A 17,998-nucleotide genomic window follows, 5' to 3' on the forward strand; every position below is an offset into this window, starting at 1 on the left:
GAGATTTCCAGTTTTTTGTTTGCTTGTTGTGTTTTCAGTAACTAAATATGTTTCACATCTATGTGTGTACTTTTAAAACCTAGTGCATGGGTCTTTATAAAATGGCCATGCAAATTTCTGCATACAAAGGCATGTTGGCATTCATAATAACAATGTAAATTTGTTTATAAATACATTTCAGTGTTATTTGAGTCGGACAGACTCCACAATAACAGACTGTACAGTAACAACAAAGTTTTAAGGTATTTCACTAAAATTAGCCAACTAAAAAAAGCCATAATTTTACGTGCACGCCTTAGTTTAAACAGTTCTTACTCATTTATAAGTGATATTTTTCTTTGTGCTGTTTTTGAGATTTTTTACAAAGTTTCTCCTTAATCAACCCCTGTACAGATCAGTTTTAGAAACCAGTCTGAGACGAAGAAAGCCTTGATTATGCTAGCTAAAAATATTTTACAAAGCATTAATTCTGGATTAAACAGTGGAGTCGGTGCTTTCTGGATCATCTGACAAATTGCTAGCAACATCATTGTGAATGTGGTAGTAATACAGGAAGAGGAAAAACCCTGAAAAAAAAGAATGAGAGAAGCTTATTTCCACTAATAAAAATACATGTGAGATATTAATGTGTCTTTTAAATTATGACTGAAATAATCAAGCTTTTGATTAAATGAACCCCCAACAAAATGATAATAAATAAAAAATAAATAAAAAATTGTTGTAATAATTAAATATAAAAATAATAAATATTTTGCAATCATTAATTAATTAATTCAAATATTTTGCTGTAATCTGTAAGAAAAAATTAAGCATTCTACTAAACCAAATGTGCCGCAGCATGTGATTGTTCCTCACCCTGAAAGGAGTTGAACACAGTGAATATGTAATATGAGGGAATGAGCATCGGTCCATAACTGAAGAACGCCACAGACCACGTCAGACCGAAGAGCAGGAACAAACTCAACACCATCATCAGCTGCTTTCTGAACGTCTTTCTCTTGCCGTCAACTGCTTTTATGTTTCTGGCCTGAACGACCTTAGTGACGATCATGATGAAGATTCCTGTCGTGAAGATGAAAACTAAAGCGTAGTAGCCGATGTTCACTATGTAGTGAATGTAAGGATTTGTAATCCAGCACCTTGAATTAGAAAAGATTGAATTTAAGAAGGTAATCATTTAACATCAATAAACGTATGAGTTTGCGACATCGAATCATCTTACATTCGTGCAACTTTTCCAGACGTACTGTTTAGGGTCAAGGCTTCATATCCTCCTGCGGAAGCAATAGCTACGACTATCGGAGCCGGACACGCTGAAAACACAGAGATAAACTGATTTAAATAAAGGAAAAAGATATTTACAGACTACAGTTGGGATACATTTGATTGACAGTCTGAAAGATGCAAGTACGCAAAGTAAAGATATAGTGTCAAATGAATCAACTTTTGTAAACAGAGCCAGTCTATTCTCAAAAAAGACTCACCCCAGCCCAACACGGTGATCTTCCTCATGTAGTTTGTGATGGTGACGTTCTGTCTGATGAGCCATAAGTACATATGAAGAGCTTGAATGAAGAACCAGGTGAATGAGGCCAGCATGGAGTAATGCAGGAGCAGCGCTATGAAGACGCACGCAGCGTTGTCTTGTGTGTTAGCGACGCTCTCGTTTGACAAAAACGAGGCATTCAGTAGAAACAAAGACACAAACATGTTCATCAAGATCTTCGTGGCCTGGTTTGATTTGGCTTTCCTGTTAAAACATAAAAGAACTGTTCTTGTAACCTGAAATGTAATACTTTTGAGGTTTGATTTCAAGTCTAACTCAGTGTTTTACTTGCTGTTTCTTTGTTACATGTAAAATATTTACTCAGACAAATACAAGTCCAAATAGTTTCTTTACCGTAGCAGGAAATGCATGAATAAAGCGATGGACATAAAAAATATGGAGATGCCGCAGCCGATAGAAGATATCGTGGTCAGTGATTCCAGGTCCTGTGCTGTGATGTTTGTATCTGACTGAGACTGAGGGATCTGAGAAAACCAAATGAAACAGATCAGCTGAAGGATTTTTAAAACCATTTGCTGTTTGGGAACAAATGTTAAATGCTTATCATTTTTGACATTGTTTTTAAGGATATTGCAAGTGAGAAGCTTCTCACCATCAGCACTGCAAAGAACGTCAGATGTGAGCAGGAACACTTGATGGTGTTGTTGATGATTTCTGTCTCACAGCCGAACGTCGTCCAATTAAGCTCTCCTTCAAACAAAAGAGTAAGAAATAATATTGATCATAAAAACAAGATTGTTGACAAGAACTGATCAGTACAGCTATAAATGAGAGTACCTTTGCCATTCCAAGAAACACATAATGCTTTACCAGTCTGTAAAAACACATTCAGATTAATTTTGCTGTCATATTGTCTAATAATTAAAACAAACGTTCAGCAGCAAAAGCTTCATTACCAGATCTTTATGTTTAAAGAACATGTCGATATTGTCGGTAAGGTCGGAGATTTTGGCCTTCATCGTTATTCCATAAACCTCATTGTTCAAAACAATTTCAGTTTCATTCTAAATCATAAAGAGAGCAATCATGAATCAGATGTGTGTGAATATAACTGAGCAAGAAATATTTGCCTGAAAATGTATTTATTAAGAATCTTTCCGTCTAACAAGAAATAAATGCAGTACGTTATTTCTCCATTTTTCAAAACGTAGAATTCCAGCAAATGCAGTTCCATTGTTTTCACCACGTGATTGATCAAAAGCCTCCTTGCTAATCTTTACTAACCAGGAGCAGTTAGTAATCAGGTCACTCTGACCCTCAACAACCTGTGAAAAGAACAATGATCATGATAACTGATGAATCAAACAATTGTTATTTAATTGGATCTCAGCTCTTAGGTTTACCATGGCGTCATCTGAAGAGTAGCATATGTTTATGTCTTTGGTTTCTGTGTTCTTGGCTTGTACATGAAGAAAACCAACACCATCCTCTGTGACGATCATTGCATCGCTTTTATTGCTTTTTTCCAACTCTTCCATCTTAGGCTCCAGATTGTCTAAGGCTTCTCTGTAAATGGAATTAATTACTTGGTATTCTGTAACATAGTTTTAAACTTGATATCCACTGGTAACTGCACACTTACGATGCCTCTGAGGGATCAGTGTATGCACGAGGTGTCATAAAACTTGTAGTTTGTCGATTGTTAGTTGTCGTATGTGATGTGGAATTCATGATTGGATCCTGAGTTATCGTATGCGATGTGAAATTTGGATTTTGTATTGTCACATGTGATGTGACATTAGTAGTTGGCTTGAGCGTTGCTGTATATAATGGGAAACTTGTGAAGTTGGTAGTTGGGTTAGAAGTTGTTGTATGCCATGCAAAACTGGCAGGTGGTTTGGGAGTTGTCGTGTTTGCTGCAAAACTGGAAGTTGGCACAGCGGGAGTTGTCATATCTGGAGGAAAATTTGTATTTTTCACAGGGGTTGTTTTATCTGACACAAAACTGGTAGTAGGGTTGAGAGTTGTTGTATTTAATGCAGAACCAGTAGTTAACACAGGAGTTGAAGTTCCTGCTGCAAAACTGGTGTTTGGAGCGGAAGTTGTCGTATTTAATGCAAAACTGGTAGTTGGCACAGCAGGAGTTGTCGTATCTGGAGAAAGATTTGTATTTTTCTCGGGGGTTGTTTTATCTGCCACAAAACTGGTAGTAGGGTTGAGAGTTGTTGTAATTAATGTAGAGCTAGTCGTTAACACAGGAGTTGATGTTCCTGCTGCAAATCTGGTAGGTGGTTTGGCAGTTGTCGTATATGATGCAAAACTGGTATTTGGGTCGGAAGTTGACGTCTTCAATGTGAATCTGGTACTTGGGTCATAAGTTGTTGTATTTGACATGAGAATGGTAGATAAGTTGGGAGTTAATGTTTCTAGTGCCAAACTGGTATTTGGTTCAGGCGTTGTCGTATTTAATGCAAAACTGGTAGTTGGCACAGTAGGAGTTGTCGTATCTGGAGGAAAATTTGTATTTTTCTTGGGGGTTGTTTCAGCTGTCGCAAAACTGGTAGTAGGGTTGAGAGTTGATGTATTTAATGCAGAACCAGTAGTTAACAGAGGAGTTGATGTTCCTGCTGCAAAACTCGTAGGTGGTTTGGGAGTTGTATATAATGCAAAACTGGTATTTGGGTCATAAGTTGTTGTATTTGACATGAGAATGGTAGTTGAGTTAGGAGTTAATGTTTCTAGTGCCAAACCAGTATTTGGTTCAGGCGTTGTCGTATTTAATGCAAAACTGGTAGTTGGCAGAGCAGGAGTTGTCGTATCTGGAGGAAAATTTATATTTTTCTCGGGGGTTGTTTCAGCTGTCGTAAAACTGGTAGTAGGGTTGAGAGTTGTTGTAATTAATGTAGAGCTAGTCGTTAACACAGGAGTTGATGTTCCTGCCGCAAATCTGGTAGGTGGTTTGGCAGTTGTCGTATATGATGCAAAACTGGTATTTGGGTCGGAAGTTGACGTCTTCAATGTGAATCTGGTACTTGGGTCATAAGTTGTTGTATTTGAAATGAGAATGGTAGATAAGTTGGGAGTTAAAGTTTCTAGTGCCAAATCGGTATTTGGCTCAGGCGTTGTCGTATTTAATGCAAAACTGGTATTTGGGTCATAAGTTGTCGTATTTGACATGAGAATGGTAGTTGAGTTAGGAGTTAATGTCTCTAGTGCCAAACCAGTATTTGGCTCAGGCGTTATCGTATTTAATTCAAAACTGTTATTTGGGTTGAAAGTTGTATTACTTAATGTGAAACTGGTATTTGGCTCAGGCGTTGTCGTATTTAATGCAAAACTGGTAGTTGACAGAGCAGGAGTTGTCGTATCTGGAGGAAAATTTGTATTTTTCTCGGGGGTTGTTTCAGCTGTCGCAAAACTGGTAGTAGGGTTGAGATTTGTTGTATTTAATGCAGAACTAGTAGTTAACACAGAAGTTGATGTTCCTGCCGCAAAACTGGTAGGTGGTTTGGGAGTTGTCGTATATGATGCAAAACTGGTATTTGGGTCGGAAGTTGACGTCTTTAATGTGAATCTGGTACTTGGGTCATAAGTTGTTGTATTTGAAATGAGAATGGTAGATAAGTTGGGAGTTAAAGTTTCTAGTGCCAAATCGGTATTTGGCTCAGGCGTTGTCGTATTTAATGCAAAACTGGTATTTGGGTCATAAGTTGTCATTTTTGACATGAGAATGGTGGTTGAGTTAGGAGTTAATGTTTCTACTGCCAAACCAGTATTTGGCTCAGGCGTTGTCGTATTTAATGCAAAACTGGTAGTTGGCAAAGCATGAGTTGTCGTATCTGGAGGAAAATTTGTATTTTTTTCAGCGGTTGTTTTATCTGCCACAAAACTGGTAGTAGGGTTGAGATTTGTTGTATTCAATGCAGAACTCGTAGTTAACACAGGAGTTGATGTGCCTGCCGCAAAACTGGTATTTGGGTCGGAAGTTGTCGTATTTAATGCGAATCTGGCATTTGGGTCATAAGTTGTCGTTTTTGACATGAGAATGGTAGTTGAGTTAGGAGTTGATGTTTCTAGTGCCAAACTGGTATTTGGCACAGGAGTTGTCGTATTTAATGCGAAACTGGTAGTTGGCACAGCAGGAGTTGTCGTATTAGGAGGAAAATTTGTATTTTTCACGGGGGTTGTTTTATCTGCCACAAAACTGGTAGTAGGGTTGAGAGTTGTTGTATTTAATGCAGAACTAGTAGTTAACACAGGAGTTGATGTGCCTGCCGCAAAACTGGTAGATGGTTTGGCAGCTGTGGTATATGATGCAAAACTGGTATTTGGGTCATAAGTTGACGTCTTTAATGTGAATCTGGTATTTGGAATGGTAGTTGAGTTGGGAGTTGATGTTTCTAGCTCAGGAGTTGTCGTATATGATGCAAAACTGGTAGTTGAAGTTGTCGTATCTGGAGGAAAATTGGCATTTTGCTCAGGGGTTGTTTTATCTGACGCAAAACTGGTAGTTGGGTTGAGATTTGTTGTATTTAATGCAGAACTAGTAGTTAAGACAGGAGTTGATGTTCCTGCCGCAAAACTGGTGTTTAGGTTGGAAGTTGTTTCAGTTTGTGTGAAACTGCTAGCTGGGTTGGGAGTTGCCCTATATGATGCAAAACTCGTAGTTGGATTTTGTGACAGTGGTGTAATGGTGGTTGAACCTCCATCAACACATGTCACGCACAGCCATTTGCCATCTTTAAAATGTAGAACATATCTGCTTCCTTCTTTCCCTTCAACAAATAAATAAACAATAGAAGCATTTTATTGCAATTGTGCAATAACTGAAACTAATATATGATATGTTACATGATATATGAAATGTTGGTTATTTAAAACCAAGCAACACTGTAATTTCAACGTTTTATATACATATTCATCAGTTCACACATTTATTATCGATTTAGTCTGATTATGTAATTCACATAATTTATTTTGTCGTGCTTTCAAGGACTGTTTATTTAAAACAAAAACAATGTCGACTTTTCTTGAATACATTTCTTAGCATGAAATTCAAAACAAGTATATTCATGTTAAACAACTTAGTGATGTGATGTCTGTTCACACTTTACTGTATTTGATTAAGCTTTAATTTGTATGAAACAGGCAATAGAAACAAAAGTAATGTATACATTTTAAACAGACTTACCGCTGCAGATACCTTTGTCGTATGCTGCGTTCCTACATATCTCTCCAGGATCAGCAGGCATGATGTTGAGTTCAACATTCATGTGAAAGTTATATATGTTATTATCTGATTGACATGAAATGCACTCGATGAGTTTCAGCCATCACAAGCACTTTTAGATCATTAAATGCAGTATTCACACAGTTGTGTTAGCAGTATTTTTCATGTCTACCTGGATAAGGGGAGCTACTTCTGTTAAAGAAATATTCATCTGTCAAACTGACTTGAATGTTGATTTGGATCAAATTTTCTGAGCTGGCTGCATAAACAAAAACAACAGTTTATTGTGTAACAATGTATGACATGATATAAAGCTCTAATCTAGATTTGAATCTTTTTTTATTATTATTATTTCATTACATTCATTACACATATTTTTGGATGAGTCTATTTTTCAAAATAACATACTTATCTGGCACGAAGAACAACAGATGATTATTAGCCACAGCAAATTTTTCCTTTGTTGAGACATAATTCCAAGAAACAGCAGCCTGTTGGAGGCACACATTAGCTATGCTATCTGCAGCCTTTGGAAATAAACCTTCAATAATTGTATCATGACTTTGTTGAGATAAAGTCTACAGTCCAAGAGTTGAAAGAGTTTGATCTGTCCACACACAATGCTATTGGATTATAAACCTCAGTATATAGATGTGACGTACAGTTCAGTTGAAAACATGCAAATGATGTTTATATGGGTTTTAAATGAGAATTTCGGTATCTGGTTACATTCAGGTCCAGATTATCAAGTCTTCTTTGTTCATAGAGAATTGTAGAAAAAGTAGAAAAGAATGTGGAAACATTTAGAAGCTTAACCTTTATTAGAGGCAATTAGACTATATTTAAATAATTTGCAATATTTACATTTATATTCCCAAATAGAAAAGTCTGAACAAGTTTGAACTTTTTTCATAGAAACAATAGTACAATCTTTCACATATTTGAAATACATTCACAAATTTACAAGTTTGACTGAAGTCAAGAAATAATTTCCTGTCTCTGAAAGTACATTTGTAAAGAAAATGCCGTTTTATAGCTTCATTAAGAGATAACAGCATCTGTAGTAGTAAACCACATTACATAATGCAAAAAATAACTAAAATTCGGACAGTATTTTTTGTATGTTGTTTTTATACACCAAACGTACACAATATCCATATGTGTCGATTTTATAACGCTGCTATATCTAACAATAACCAAGCATTTAAGGGCGTGTGGATATTGCTTTCATGTTGAAGATGCAAATCTGTTTAGTAGAAAAGGCTCAGTGTTCTTGGAGTCACTCCAGCACGCATGTAATCACATTCAGAATCATGATTATACTTCCCAGTAAACTGAGGTTAATCAATCCTTCTAAAATAATAAAGTTTCAGTTTGAGTTTTTGCACTATGTATTCTTTTTAGGGTTATTATGTGCAGACATATTTTTAAACCGTTCTTTCTTGTGCATAGGTGACTTTTGTCTTTGTTTTGGTTTAAAGCTTCAATTTGGTAAGAATGCATTGTTTCTCCTTAATGTCATATTGATTAACTACAGACCAGATAGAGGTTATTATGTGAGTACAGGAGAGCATAAGTCTAGGTGGACGTCCATGACATGCGGAGTCCCACAAGGCTCAATTCTTGCACCGCTATTGTTTAGCCTGTACTACAGTATATGCTCCCACTGAGTCAAATAATGAAAAAAAAACAAACTGTCTACCACAGCTGACGATTCCCAATTTTCTTAGCCTTATCAAATGACTACATTGATTCCCTCTGCCGATGCACTGATGAATTGAAAAATCGGATGTGCCAAAACTTTAATTTCTGAAGGCGAATGCGTACCTTGACTCTAAGTGTCAAACAACTAAAAATCAAGTGACAGACCAGGATTCTGAGTAAAATCAGAAGATCTAAGCATATCACACCAGTCAGCAGGGCCTTACACTGGCTTCCAGGTACTTTTATCATTGATTTTAAAGTTCTTTTACTTGTTTATAAATCACTTAATGCCATAGGGCCTGACTATGACTGAATATAAACCTAACAGAGCACGCAGATCATTAGGATCGAATCAGTTAGAAATACCAAGGCTTCACAGAAGAAATCAGATGTGCTAAAACATTAGTCACATTTAAATCCAGACTCAAAACCCATCTGTTTAGTTATTGAATGTACACTGACTATACTCTGTTCTATGTATAATCATTTTCTATTTGTATTTTGTTTTATTTTCATTTTAAAATACCATTTTAAAGGTTTTTAAATCCTTTATTTTATTGTTTTGATGATTTTTTAAAAATTATTTCCTTGCTTTGCCTAAACAATGACAGAACAGTTCAAGAAAGATTTCTGCTAAATTTTTTGGCTAGTTATAAATATTTTCCAATGCAGTAACTCTGGATTGAGCAATGGTTGTAGTGGAGTCAGTGTTTCCTGGATCATCTGAGAAATCGCCCGTGATGTCTTTGTGAATGTGGTAGTAATACAGGAAGAGGAAAAACCCTGCAAAAAGGATTAGAGAAATGAAATAATAAATCATTAAACATAGCTCCAATTATTTGCAGATACCTGAAGGAAAAAAACAGAAGCATTCTACTAAACCAAATGTGCCGCAGCATGTGATTGTTCCTCACCCTGAAAGGAGTTGAACACAGTGAATATGTAATATGAGGGAATGAGCATCGGTCCATAACTGAAGAACGCCACAGACCACGTCAGACCGAAGAGCAGGAACAAACTCAACACCATCATCAGCTGCTTTCTGAACGTCTTTCTCTTGCCGTCAATCACTTTTATGTTTCTGGCCTGAACGACTTTAGTGACGATCATGATGAAGATTCCTGTCGTGAAGATGAAAACTAAAGCGTAGTAGCCGATGTTCACTATGTAGTGAATGTAAGGATTTGTAATCCAGCACCTTGAATTAGAAAAGAATGAATTTAAGAAGGCAATCATTTAACATCAATAAACGTATGAGTTTGCGACATCGAATCATCTTACATTCGTGCAACTTTTCCAGACGTACTGTTTAGGGTCAAGGCTTCATATCCTCCTGCGGAAGCAATAGCTACGACTATCGGAGCCGGACACGCTGAAAACACAGAGATAAACTGATTTAAATAAAGGAAAAAGATATTTACAGACTACAGTTGGGATACATTTGATTGACAGTCTGAAAGATGCAAGTACGCAAAGTAAAGATATAGTGTCAAATGAATCAACTTTTGTAAACAGAGCCAGTCTATTCTCAAAAAAGACTCACCCCAGCCCAACACGGTGATCTTCCTCATGTAGTTTGTGATGGTGACGTTCTGTCTGATGAGCCATAAGTACATATGAAGAGCTTGAATGAAGAACCAGGTGAATGAGGCCAGCATGGAGTAATGCAGGAGCAGCGCTATGAAGACGCACGCAGCGTTGTCTTGTGTGTTAGCGACGCTCTCGTTTGACAAAAACGAGGCATTCAGTAGAAACAAAGACACAAACATGTTCATCAAGATCTTCGTGGCCTGGTTTGATTTGGCTTTCCTATTGAAACATAAAAACAATTGTTCTTATAACCTGAAATTTAATACTTTAAAACCATGATCTCATCAGTTTACAAATTGATAATTACTTCAGTCTTTAAATAAAAAAAAATGTAAGTTTAATTCAATGCATTGCTGTTTCATTTTAAATGCATTGGCAATGTCTGAGTGAAAAGTTTTATATATATATAAGATACTCTACCGTAGCAGGAAATGCATGAATAAAGCGATGGATATAAAAAATATGGAGATGCCGCAGCCGATAGAAGATATCATGGTCAGTGATTCCAGATACTGTGCTGTTTCATCTTTAGATGGCAGAGACTGAATCGTTGGAGAAAAGACAGATCAGCTTGATGATTGTTTTTTTGTGTTGTTGTTTTCATTTCTACAATGTCATCATGCTATCCATCAAAAAGATCTCAACAGTTTTAACTAGATGGCAATGTTCATTGCCCGGGAGAGGTTATCTTGGTTCACTTCATTTTCATTTTGCTCACTGCGGGCAACATCAGAGTAGTGAAGAGTCCAGCCCCTTTCGAGGAGATGGGTTCCAGAGCCCAAGCTGCAAGTGGAGGTGAGCCTGACTATCTCTAGCCGGTATCTCTCCACCTCCCACAGCAACTCAGGCTCCTTCCCCCCCAAGGAGGTGACATTCCATGTCCCTAAAACCAGATTCTGTGTACAGGGATTGGGTTGCCGAGGTCCCCGCCTTCGGCTGCCGCCCAAACCACAAAGCACCCTTACGGTCCCTCCTGCAAGTGGTGGGCCTACGGGAGGATAGCCCCACGTCGCTCATTCGGGATTGGCCCGGCCAGGTCCGTGGGGCAAGACCTGGCCACCAGGCACTCGCATGCCAGCCCCAGGCCTGGCTCCAGGGTGGGGCCCCGGCTGCGCCATGCCGGGCGACGTTATGGTATTATTCCGTGTTCTTTCCATAAAGGGGGGGTGGACTGCTCTTTGTCTGGCTTGTCACCTAGGACCTGTTTGACTTGGGAGACACTACCAGGGGCATATAGCTCCGGACAACATAGCTCCTATTCAGGCACTCAAACCCCTCCACCACGTTAAGGTGGCGATCCTAAGGTTTCTTTCATATAAATATAATCTTTCTCATTTCAATTCATGTATCACTTTACCTAATTAATGTTCTGTATAATTATTGCTAGTATATTAATTATGCCCGTGTGTGATGATAAATGAGTGTCTCATGATTTCTTTCACAAATTAAAAAATACGTCTGAATCATTCACCCTAGCAACCCAAACCCAAATCGGCATATCTTCAAATCTGAATGTCATAGAGACATGGGAGTTTATATCATTCATACTGACAAGCAGTCTTTGGTGTATCTTTACTGGCCACTGCCAAGCTGCTTCCTAGCAACCAAACAATATACCCTAGCAAGACCTTTATCTATGCATCAGAATATCGTATAGACATGGGATTTGTTTTTTTTTGACTCACGCTAGCAAATAGGTATACCAACACACTACACATGCCAGCAGTGAATAGCTAGATGCTAATAGCAATTAGCTAAGCAATAAAAAAAAAATAGCAAAAATTATAGTTTGACATGATGCTAGTGCTGAGTTTTGCCACAGCAAGCAGCACTCGCATTTTCTTCAGAAAATGCACATATCTAGTTATTATTATTATTAATATAACCTTTATATATCTAGAAGAAGCACTCTGAGATGAGTCCTGACCAAGCATTTTGGATGTTGACATCTTTTTTCACTTGCATAGTTCACTTGCATACACATGAATTAAAAAAAACAAATGGATGAACTTCTCACCATCAGCACGGCAAAGAACGTCAGATGTGAGCAGGAGCACTTTATAGTGTTGTTGATGATTTCTGTCACACAGCCGAACGTCGTCCAAATAAGTTCTCCTTCAAAGAAATTAGAGAAATGAATGAAAGTAATTATACATGAATTATATAAAATATACTGGGTTTGTGAATAGAATCATGAATAAATGCACCTTTGCCGTCCCAAGAAACGCAGGACACATTTCCTGTTAAAACCTGTTAAAAACGTGTTCATTTTCATTTTCATTTCACTGTGTAATATAATAAGTCTTGCAACAAAACCTTCATTACCTGGTTTTTAGTTTTAATGGTCATCTTAATATTGTCCATAAGGTTGGAGATGTTGGCACCCATCGTTATTCCATAACTCTCATTATTCAAAACAGTGTGGGTTTCTGTTTTATTCTAAATCGAAAACCATAACAGAGCAATCAAATATAAATGTTTATCAATTCAACAGATCAAGAAACATTTGTCCAAGCAGAAAGTACAGTGAAAAAAAGACATGATGCAAACCTTATTTCCCATGTTTATGAATCGTAAAACCCCAACAAATGCACTTCCGTTGTTTTCCAATCGTGATTTATCAAAGGCTTCACCGGGAATCTTTACAGACCAGGGATAACCTATCTGGTTTCCCTCGACAACCTACGAAAAGAAGAAATGGTGTTGATAAATGTTAATTCCTCTCCAGAAGGACTAGTGCTTCTCAGGCCTTACGTTTATCATGTTCTGGCTTGAAGAGTAGCATATGTTGATGTCTGTGGTTGGCTTGTCCTTGGGCTGTCTTTGGAGAACACCAATAACATCCCCGATGACGATCGCCGCATTGGTTTTTTTGCTTTTTTCCATCAGCTCAAACAGCGACTCTACTTTTTCCAGGTTTTCTCTGTAAAATGGATTAAATCACTTAATATTATGTAATTAAGTTTTGGATTTGAACTCTGCCGGTAACTGCACACTCACGTTGCCGTTTCAGGCTCAATATTATCTGTGTTTGTCTGTGGTTTTCCTGTGTTATTCTGCCCATCTGATAGATCGATAGTCATCTCAGGCGGTGGGACAGTTGCCTCTGGAGTTTTGTCATCTGGAACGAAATTGGTAGTTGGATTATTAGTTGTCGTACGTGATGTTGAAATATTAGTTGGATTGCTAGTTGTCGTAGGTGATGTTGAAATATTAGTTGGATTGCTAGTTGTCGTACGTGATGTTGAAATATTAGTTGGATTGCTAGTTGTCGTAGGTGATGTTGAACTGGTAGTTGGATTGCTAGTTGTCGTAGGTGATGTTGAAATATTAGTTGGATTGCTAGTTGTCGTAGGTGATGTTGAAATATTAGTTGGATTGCTAGTTGTCGTAGGTGATGTTGAAATATTAGTTGGATTGCTAGTTGTCGTACGTGATGTTGAAATATCAGTTGGATTGCTAGTTGTCGTAGGTGATGTTGAAATATTAGTTGGATTGCTAGTTGTCGTAGGTGATGTTGAACTGGTAGTTGGATTGCTAGTTGTTGAACTGGTAGTTGTCGATGTTTCATCAGTGCAGTTCACACACATCCATTCACTGCCATTTAAATGCAGAATGTATCCGTTTTCTTTGTTCTCTTAAACACAAATAAAACAGTGGATTGCATTTTATTGCAGTTGTCCAAGAATTGAAAAAATACCTGATGCATGTACATCAATGCACATATTCATCAATGATTTTCTCAGGCAAATGCATTCTGTTTAAAAGGCTCAAGAAATACGCTCACAGCAATGCTGGAAATAAAAAGGCTGTCAGTTCAAATCGTGCTATACTTTTAATTCTTATATCAAACTTTAAAAACCTTACCGCGGCACGTGCTATTTCCATATACAGTATTTTTACATTTATTTTCAGGATCAACAGGAGTGATGCTCAAACAACCTTAAGAGAACATGAAACATAATTAAACATAACAGAGCATAAGTGGAGTGTATGATTTGAGATATAGACTTGGAACAGCATGGAAGGTATTAAAGGACAGAGTTAAAACTGGTTATGTAATAAAGGTTTTACTGTATGTAGTTTCCAGAATATTTGTTCTGTTTGATTGAGCACTTTGAGCCCAGGAGCACTGCTTTATAATGTTCGCAAAAAAGGATATGTCCTGATGATATTTTCTATTGTTTAATTCTGTTTTCTGTTTAGCAGTTTAGTTAAGCAGGGTCTGAAATAGTTTAAGTTAGATTAGTTTGGGCGGATAGTTTGTTTGCAGTGCTTTACAGAATAAAAATAACACATAACACACAGGTACATGAAGACTTCTGCATTTACATTTGCATTGTTTGCCATATGCAATATGTTTATATAGTACTTCATATCAGATGTCAAACAGACATTTATTAAATGTCTTCAGGATGTTTATGACTTAGAAAGTATGTATAAATTACATCTAGGACAGGTTTTATCATATTTTGTGAATTTTTTTTAAATGTGATTTTAATGTGATTTCAGTCATTGAAAAATTATAGATTATAATCGAAAATAATCGCAATTAATTGCATACAAAATGAAAGTATTTGTTTACATAATATATGTGTGTGTGCTGTGTTTTTTTATTATGTATATATTAAAACCAACCCATACGGCATATATTTTGAAAATACTTACAGGTATATACATTTATATTTTTATATTATTATATTATATATAAATATATTTAATATATAAACATAACATATTTTCACAAGTACATACATGCATGTGTTTGTATTTACATATTAAATATATACCGTACTTTTCTTTTGGATTCTTTTGGATGCAATTTGACAGCGCTAACATAAATACGCGTCACAGTACGTTACGTTACATTTGCATAATCGGTGTTTTTATAAGTAAAACGTCGGTATTTATCCTAATATATTCAAATATACTTGTGTTATGTTGATTTAAAACCAAAAGCTGCAAAATGCACACTAGAATTTATGGCAGATTTGGTACTAAATATTGCTTTATGTTGAACAATCTGATTACAAACACCAAGTAAATCTTAAAGCAGTCTAACCAGCAAAAGAGCTTAGTTAATGTTCACCTTGATATGGAGGCCTGCTACATTCAGCGGCATGCTCTCAATGCTGCAAAATTTGTAAACGGGTGCATGCAACGGACAATGCAATGATTCTGTGACGATTCTAGGATTATAGAAGAGGTGAGATCTCACATGTATCTGGATGAGTGCCTGTGCAGGTGGAGGTGACGGAGGGGCAGCTGCTGGGGATGTTAGTGATGGGGGTAACGGTGCTCTGGCAAAGCCCAGCATTATATGATCTGCATCCTGCAGGAATGGAAGAGACACACAAAACTGAACTGTTCTGAAGTAGTCTAAAATAGTTAGCTCTTTCTGGGAACTCATTACAGAGCTTAAAGGACAACGCTCGCACGGACTCCATTCAAATCATTTCATTTGTATACTTTCTGTCTATTTTTCGGCTGATGAAATGTCCAGAATTCAAAATGCAGCTCTTGCATGCAAACACGAACGTGTGGAAAGTTCGGCGTTTATCGTAGGACGGCACGTACCTTCTGAACTCAGGGCGTTGGAGGGAAGGCATTGAGATGTGTTTGGGAGAAACCACATTTGTATGTTTTTAACCGTCTCATTCATTCTTACTTCATATTTCCCCCCATCGTTTGTTATGCTGAAACTGTATGAATTGCACTGTCCTACAGACAAGAGAGAATATTATATGTATATATATATATATATGTATATATATATATATATATATATATATATATATATATATATATATATGTATATATATTTGTTTTTGTTTTTTTGTTTTTTTACAATTCTCAAGAATCGTTTATAGTTAGAAGACATGCAGGCACTATAAAAAAAATAATAAAAAAAAAACTTGTTTGCTTTGTTGAAATTAAATATCACTTAAAACAAGAGAGACATTAGTTTAATCAACAGAAGTCAAAATATTGTAATATAAGCTGACTGGACAAAACAAGGACAAATAATGAAAATCATTTTTTAAACTTAGTAGCATTGTTATCTGTACAAAATATAGAAATGAAGTAAAACAATATATGATAACATATTTGATAAAATAGAATATTTCAAATGCCTTGGCAAATAATTAGGGGAAAATGTTTACGATGACAAACAAAAATAAATTAAAGCTAAAAAAAAATGAAAAATCTAATATAAAATACATTTGTTGCTTCAAATAAGACTATTACCTGAGGAAGAGGTGTTTTGTTTGACATTTACTATGCAAAAATCTCCTATCAGTGTTTCATTCGCTGGTGGACATGTAACGTTTATAGCTGGAAAAAAAAACTAAACATTAACATTTTTCACAAAATAAATACGCAGTATTCCCAGCCACATTATTATATTCCTTCTCTACCTGAACAGTTTGAGCTGCTGGAGCTCCAGAAACTGGTGTCTGCCAAACTCTCAGCAATTATCATTATTTTTGAGCAGGCTGCACGAACATAGACGACGTTGTAAGTCTCTGTGCAGCAAAAAACACATTCATTCACAGTCTAAATGCATTTTGTTCTTGAAGGAAACATACTTATCTGGCACACGGCGCAAGACGTGATCATCAGCCACAGCAAACTCGGCTTTTTCCAAAACATAATTCCCAGAGACAGGGGTCTGTTGGAGACACAAGCTGGTTTAGTTTTCTACAGACACATGAAATAAGTCCCAAATTGTTGTCTGTGTAGATCCACAGCCCAAGAGTTTTGATGCATCCACATACGACCCCGCCGTGTTGTGAACCGCAGCTCAGCGCCGCTGGCCATTCACACACACCTCATTTGCAAACATGCAAATTTATTTGGGTTTCAACAGTGAACTTCAGTTCACGGTTACATTCACATCCAGTTTATCAAATCACGTTTGCTCACAGACGGCTATTTTGAATGTCAAAATGTAAAATGATGCAAAAAAGCAACCTTACTTTACAATAAATGACACTTGTTTACTTGAGTTTGTTGCTTATGAGCGGCACGCGCACGTGAATGCGTCTGGCTGCGGCGATGTTCATGGGAGCCACCGAAAGCCCATCGCGACGAACAGTGACTTCCAGAATAACTCCCGATTCTCTTCAAATGAGGTTCCTTGAAAAGCTATTCCAGATAAGCATGCAAATCTCTGAATCCACAGGCGTTTGGCCTTCAGTAATATCCTGCAGATGCAAATTTCTTTGTAAAAGAGGTTCATTGTCCGTTTCTGTCTGGCACACACAATTAACACAGATGTTTGTCAGCTTTTCAGTCAAAATAGAGCATTTTAGGTTTGTCATTTTATATAGAACTATCTTTAGAAGAACTCTCTCCTTCAGAAGTGATATGTGACTGATTTGACAGCTAGCTGTTATAACACAAGGTCAGGGAAATATTTATCAAAATAAAAATATATTTTATTAATTGTGACAGCTGTGTACTGTATGAGAAATAAATGTTTTGTAAATTAATTAAACATTTTGTAAATTAATTTCTGCATATATATATATATATATATATATATATATATATATATATATATATATATATATAATTTTAATTATAAATTAATAAAATAAATATTATATATTAATTAAATGATAATTTTTTTTTTTAAATGTTAAAATACATGCAGCATATATTTTGAAAATATTTACACACTAACACATAATATATATGTGTGTGTGTAAACAATAGAAGTTCGTTATAAAATTGTATGCAAAAAATCTATAATAAAAATAAAGGTATTTTATTTTAGGTACATGGAAGCAAATATGTAAATGTAAAATAAATATGTAACACTAAATATATTGTTATATTATTAAAATGGTATTTATTCATGTATGGCATAAAAGTAAAGCTATACTGAAACTGCACTTCAACAAATCTTTGTAAATCATGTCTGAGACCGCTATCATAACCCTCGTCCTGTTTGTAGTTCG

The 17,998-nt window shown here is 36.3% G+C and overlaps 2 protein-coding genes across 6 annotated transcripts; both read right to left on the bottom strand.

Annotated features, from left to right (window-relative positions):
• Positions 1–2,284, bottom strand: LOC122334422 (adhesion G-protein coupled receptor G2-like). The gene is made up of 6 exons (XM_043232329.1): positions 2,160–2,284; positions 1,901–2,031; positions 1,485–1,750; positions 1,223–1,313; positions 856–1,139; positions 1–566 (listed from the first exon to the last, which is right to left on the bottom strand). The coding sequence occupies exons 1-6, from the start codon at positions 2,160–2,162 to the stop codon at positions 475–477; spliced, it is 867 nt and encodes a 288-aa protein (XP_043088264.1). The 5' UTR covers positions 2,163–2,284; the 3' UTR covers positions 1–474.
• Positions 2,285–7,549: 5,265 nt separating this feature from the next.
• On the bottom strand, positions 7,550–16,807 carry LOC122334435 (adhesion G protein-coupled receptor G3-like). Of its 5 annotated transcripts, none has more exons than XM_043232344.1 (18): positions 16,622–16,807; positions 16,451–16,528; positions 16,281–16,367; positions 15,609–15,752; positions 15,250–15,363; positions 13,899–13,973; positions 13,465–13,668; positions 13,032–13,152; positions 12,786–12,954; positions 12,582–12,713; positions 12,357–12,470; positions 12,239–12,281; positions 12,049–12,146; positions 10,452–10,573; positions 9,985–10,250; positions 9,723–9,813; positions 9,356–9,639; positions 7,550–9,224 (listed from the first exon to the last, which is right to left on the bottom strand). In XM_043232344.1, the coding sequence occupies exons 1-18, from the start codon at positions 16,683–16,685 to the stop codon at positions 9,088–9,090; spliced, it is 2,343 nt and encodes a 780-aa protein (XP_043088279.1). In that variant the 5' UTR covers positions 16,686–16,807; the 3' UTR covers positions 7,550–9,087. The 5 variants fall into 5 exon arrangements, with proteins under 5 accessions (XP_043088279.1, XP_043088278.1, XP_043088277.1 ...); XM_043232343.1 differs by having other exon boundaries at positions 13,270–13,668; XM_043232342.1 differs by having other exon boundaries at positions 13,192–13,668.
• Positions 16,808–17,998: the final 1,191 nt, after the last annotated feature.

This window comes from Puntigrus tetrazona, unplaced genomic scaffold (genome assembly GCF_018831695.1).
Source record: "Puntigrus tetrazona isolate hp1 unplaced genomic scaffold, ASM1883169v1 S000000528, whole genome shotgun sequence".
In the NCBI taxonomy this organism is placed as follows: Eukaryota; Metazoa; Chordata; class Actinopteri; order Cypriniformes; family Cyprinidae; genus Puntigrus; species Puntigrus tetrazona.